This window comes from Sinocyclocheilus grahami, unplaced genomic scaffold (assembly GCF_001515645.1).
Source record: "Sinocyclocheilus grahami isolate Dianchi unplaced genomic scaffold, SAMN03320097.WGS_v1.1 scaffold692.1, whole genome shotgun sequence".
Lineage (NCBI taxonomy): Eukaryota > Metazoa > Chordata > Actinopteri > Cypriniformes > Cyprinidae > Sinocyclocheilus > Sinocyclocheilus grahami.
This window is the reverse complement of record NW_015505871.1, coordinates 28,068-33,427: the sequence shown is the minus strand read 5'-3', so window position 1 is coordinate 33,427 and position 5,360 is coordinate 28,068. Positions and strand designations below refer to the sequence as shown.

The 5,360-nt window shown below is 33.8% G+C and overlaps 1 protein-coding gene across 2 annotated transcripts in view; it reads left to right on the top strand.

Annotated features, from left to right (window-relative positions):
- Positions 1-5,360, top strand: part of pi4kab (phosphatidylinositol 4-kinase, catalytic, alpha b) — a 36,482-nt gene that overhangs the window by 9,159 nt on the left and 21,963 nt on the right. For both annotated transcript variants that reach the window (XM_016243473.1, XM_016243472.1), the window contains exons 9-14: positions 1,319-1,384; positions 1,535-1,631; positions 1,757-1,945; positions 3,133-3,233; positions 3,919-4,048; positions 5,023-5,152. In XM_016243473.1, the coding sequence (XP_016098959.1) occupies positions 1,319-1,384; positions 1,535-1,631; positions 1,757-1,945; positions 3,133-3,233; positions 3,919-4,048; positions 5,023-5,152 (713 nt within the window). The remainder of the gene's footprint in view (positions 1-1,318; positions 1,385-1,534; positions 1,632-1,756; positions 1,946-3,132; positions 3,234-3,918; positions 4,049-5,022; positions 5,153-5,360) is intronic.

Below are 5,360 nucleotides of genomic sequence, written 5' to 3'. Positions count from 1 at the left end.
GATTGAGATGCTGTGGCATGACCTTAAAAAGTCCATACATGCTCAAAAACCCTCCAATGTGGCTGAATTAAAACAATTCTGCAAAGAAGAGTGGGCCAAAATTCCTCCACAGCGATGTGAAAAACTCATTGCCAGTTATCGCAAACACTTGATTGCAGTTGTTGCTGCAAAGCGTGGCACAGCCAGTTATTAGATTTAGGGGGCAATTACTTTTTCACGTAGTGCCAGGCAGGTTTGGACAGCTTTTTCCCCTTAATAAAATAAATCATAATTTCAAAACTGCAGTTTGTATTTACTCCGGTTATCTTTGTGTAATATTAAAATTTGTTTGATGCTCTGAATCTTTTAAGTGTGACAAATATGCAAACAATTAAAAAAACAGGAAGGGGGCAAAAACTTTCACACCACTGTATATATAAACGAAAAAAAATTCTATAGATTACAATAACACTGTTTTTGTTTAACATTAACCATACTGAATGTTTTTACTATTTTCATTCAGAAATTGCTTGTAAATTTCACAAATAGTGAAAATTAATATTTATTTTATTTATTATTTACTTGACAAATTTTTTTTATAACACACTCTTCATCATATTTGCTGAATAAATTCCAAAACTGTGCCTGTTTGTCACGTCATGTTTTTACTAAATATGATGCATTTCGTAGCATTTTTGCTTTCACCAACCATTTGTAAGGTGAAGAAGTCTTGAATTATCTCTTAGTCATCAGAAAAACTTCCACAACACGATTCCTGTCTTCATCTGAGCCAGATTACAGCTATTTATTCAATTCTCAGCATATTTGACTCATTATTTTCTTTAATCCTGATTTTCCTTTGCAGATTGCAAGTTAAATTATAAATGAGACCGCTTTTGTTTTGTATTAACATTTTTTTTAAATACAAATAAATTATTGAAAAATATATGCTAACATATTTTTTAAGAAAAAAACTAATAAAAAATAAATGTCAATTTTCGTCATTTTTCAATCAAACATCGAATGTCATTTTTGCACATTACTTTTTTTCCCAATAATTTAAGTAAATAAAAAAAAAATTGTTTGTGAAAAAAGTCATCGAAATATTTTCTGAGCTGCACCATCAAATTACATAATAAAAAGTTTTTTTTTTTTTTTTTTTGCAAATTAGCAGAAATTTTCTATCAAGATGCAGAGCAGTGTAATTCATTCAAATGAGATGTCAGTAGGAAAACTAAGACTTCTGATAATTAACCAAGTGTCATTGGCCAATAATGTTCCCCAAAATCTACAAATATTGATTTATAACCCTGTTAATATCTCACTGTTGTTTCCGCAGGTGAAGGATTTTGTCTCAGATTCATTCCTCAAGACTCTGGACGCTGTCGTGTCTGAGGTTACAGAGGTGAAGACACACTTACATTTAATAGGATTTGCACTTGCTGCATTAATATTTAATGAATATTTAATAAATTCACAAACCAGATGCTCAAGCCTGTTTGCTTGTTTTGTTCGTCCTGATTTCCCTCTTCCTTTATTTCCTCCATTAATGAAGGCAAATCCAGGCATGGATCTGTTCTACAAAGCCTTCAGCGACCCGCTGTACGTCAGCATGTTCAAGATGCTGCGAGACACGCTCTATTACATGAAAGGTTGCAGAAATCCAGCCATTATTTAGCTTAAATGAACACTTCTTTTAATGTTTGTGTTTGATAATGTCTTTGAAGGCTCTTTGACCTTTGCCGTATGTGATCGTTTCGTGTGAATCTCTGGTCAGATGTGCAGACGAGCTTCGTTAAGGAGGTTAATGAGTTCGTTCTGGAGCAGTTCAGCAGCAGCCAATCAGAGATCCAGAGGGTTCTCCGTGAGGAACGGTTGCCAGGGGAACCCAGTCCTCTCAAGCTCCGTTGTCATGCCAACGCAGCCTGTGTGGACCTCATGGTGTGGGCCGTCAAAGATGAGCAAGGTCTAGATCCTGTCAATCATTGCAGCACAAACACACACTGCAGCGTCTCCAGGTCATATAGTAGGATGCACCGGGGCATGTTGTCACACTCCCATGGAGGTTTATCTGGGTGGTATTGTGTTATTATATTCGAACATCAATTTCTATGTAGACATTATGAAACTAAGGAATCTATGTAAACTCTGAAATCAAAACCCACTCTGTTTTGATCATGCATCATTTTTTTGGTTTTATTATGAACAATTGATGAGTGTGTAAGTAAATAACAAATTATTAAATAAAGAACGGAAATAAAAACCAATTATTTTTGAAAAAATATGCAAAAAATGCTTTTGAAAAAATATGCAAAAAATGTTTTTTAAAAAACATGTAAGTAAACAAAAATATTTTTAGGAAACGCATAAATAAAAATAAATAGAAATAATATGCCAGAAATGTATTTGACATTTTTAAGTGCATTTGACTGCTTTTGTTATTTTGTATAAAAATTAATTATTGAAAAAATTACTTTAAAAAATATAAATGAATAATTAAAAATGCCAAAATATTTAAGAACAAAGTAAAGAAAAATAAATAGTTTGTGAAAAAACGTCATGGAAATGTTTAGTAATAATAATAAAAAAAAGACAAATGATTATTAAAGTGTAAATCAAAATTAAAAATGTTGCCTTGGCAACTAGCTGAATTAAAATGAGTTGAAGTACAACATTTTCTAAAACTGAAATAAAAATAAATTTTGGCTAAATAGTAATATAAAAAAAACTAATAACAATTATTAAAACTTAATCTAAAATGAAAATCAAAACAAAATAGATGGAATATATATGATATATTATATGGAAATATAAAAATAAAGGCAGTTTCAAATTATTATTAAATATTATAATAGTATATAAATAATACTAAAATATCAGTGATCAACAGTCAAGTAGGCATTTAGTCATGTTTTAGGCTGCTTTTGTTGGTAATGTAGCAAAGAAAAAAGAAATGGCTGCAAATTCACATTCAAGTCTGGGTCACTTTTCAGCATCCAGTTACTAAGATCCTGTCATTGTCATTAATGTCAGTAATAAATGTGCCACATCTGGCTTGGAGTTGGTGTCTGCGTTCTGGAAAGTGCTGCAAAAATGTAGCACATTACTGAATAAAATAATTCATTTTGTTTTCTCTTGCGGTTCCTCTTTCAGGAGCTGAGAATCTGTGCACTAAACTGTCAGAGAAACTTCAGTCCAAAACCTCCAGTAAAGTGATCATCGCTCACATGCCACTGCTCATCTGCTGCTTACAGGTGAAGAGCGTCTGTCTGTCTGTCTCTGTGTGTGTGTGTGTGTGTGTGTGTGTGTGTGTGTGTGAGTGTGTGTGAGGGAGCTCGTGAAAGATGTGTGTCTCTGTGTCTCTGTGTGTGTGTGTGAGTGAGTGTGTGTGTGTGTGTTTGTGTGTGTATGTATGTGTGAGGGAGCTTGTGAATGATGTGTGTGTGTGTGTGTCTCTCTCTCTCTGTGTTTGTGTGTGTGTGTGTGAGTGTTTGTTTGTGTGTGCCTCTGTGTGTGTGTATGTATGTGTGTGTGTGTGTGTGTGTGTGTGTGTGCCTCTTTGTGTGCCTCTCTCTCTGTGTGTGTGTGTGTGTGTGTGAGTGTTTGTGTGTGTATGTGTGAGTGTTTGTGTGTGTATGTTTGGATACACACGTTTGGTGTGTAAGGTGGATGCTGCACACTGGTGGTGGATGAGGAGATACCCCCTGACAATGTAAAGCGCTTTGAGTGCCTAGAAATGCACTATATAAATGTATTGAATTATTATTATTAATTATTATGATTATTATTATGTGTGTGTGAGTGTGTGTATTTTTATGTGTGTGTGTGTGTGTGTGTGTGTGTGTGTGTGTGTGTGTGTGTGTGTGAGTGTTTGTTTGTTTATGTATGTGTGTGTGAGGGAGCTCGTGAATGATGAGTGTGTGTGTGTGTGTGTCTCAGGGTTTAGGGCGTCTGTGCGAGCGTTTCCCCGTCATCGCTCACTCCGCCACCACGTCTCTGAAGGATTTCCTGTTGATTCCGTCAGCTGTTCTGATCAAACTCTACAAGTATCACAGTCAGTACAGCTCAGGTGAGTTCAGCTTCTCCTCTGAGAAGTGCCTTCTGTCTTGAGGAGTGGTGTTTTAATGCATTACATTATTGTGTTACTACTAATGAAAGTAAATGTTGTATAAAATCAGTAAAATAGTGTATAAAATATAAAGTTATTTAAATAAATAAATTTTATTTTTATTATTTTTAATATTAGCGTGGACTGCGAATGTTCTTTGGCCACATTAATTTAATAATAATAATAAATAATTATATTTCCCCCACAAATAATGCTAATATTTTTAATTATAATTTTTGTTTATTTGCTATAATATATTCAAATTATATTATTATTATTATATGTAAAGAGCCAAAAATGATATAATTATTACTATAATATTATTTTGTAGCTTATATTTTTATTTGAATATGTACACGTTTTTTTTAATAAATATATTTTATATTATTATAAGTATTATTTAAAATATATATTAATTCATTTATTTATTTATTGCTCCGCTGATATTGTTCACATGCGGTCTCTGTACCTGTATATAGACACTATATGTGACCCTGGAGCACAAAACCAGTCATCGATTTTTCAAAATTGAGATTTATACATCGTCTGAAAGCTGAATAAATAAGCTTTCCATTGATGTATGGTTTGTTAGGATCGGACAATATTTGGCTGAGATACAACTATTTGAAAATCTGGAATCTGAGGGTGCAAAAAAATCTAAATATTGAGAAAATCATCTTTAAAGTTGTCCGAATGAAGTTCTTAGCAATGCTTATTACTAATCAAAAATTAAGTTTTGATGTATTTACAATAGGAAATTTACTAAATATCTTCATGGAACATGATCTTTTTGCATAAAAAAAACCCCCAATAATTTTGACCCATACAATGTATTGTTGGCTATTGCTACAAATATACCCCAGCGACTTAACACTGCTTTTGAGCTCCAGGCTCACATTTTTGTTCTGCTGACCTCTTTATATCTTTTCCTTTAGGAGGCGGCGGCATCAAAATCAATGTGACCAATGAACACTCTCAGCCCACACTCAACCTGCTGTCCAACAGGAAAGACCAGCCGTCGATGTACGAGCAGCTCCGAGACATTTCCATCGACAACATCTGCAGGTCTGCCTCACTTTTAGATTATTTTCTGAAGTTCACTTATAATGAACATCATCTCTGCATCTGCTATGAGTTTGAGTCGTTTTTAGCGTGAATATGGTACACAACATGTGCCAAACATCTTCCCAAACTTATAATGAGAAGCGCTTATCAACAAAAGAGTCTCTCTGTGTGTGTGTGTGTGTGTCTGTGTGTGTGTGTGTGTGTGTGT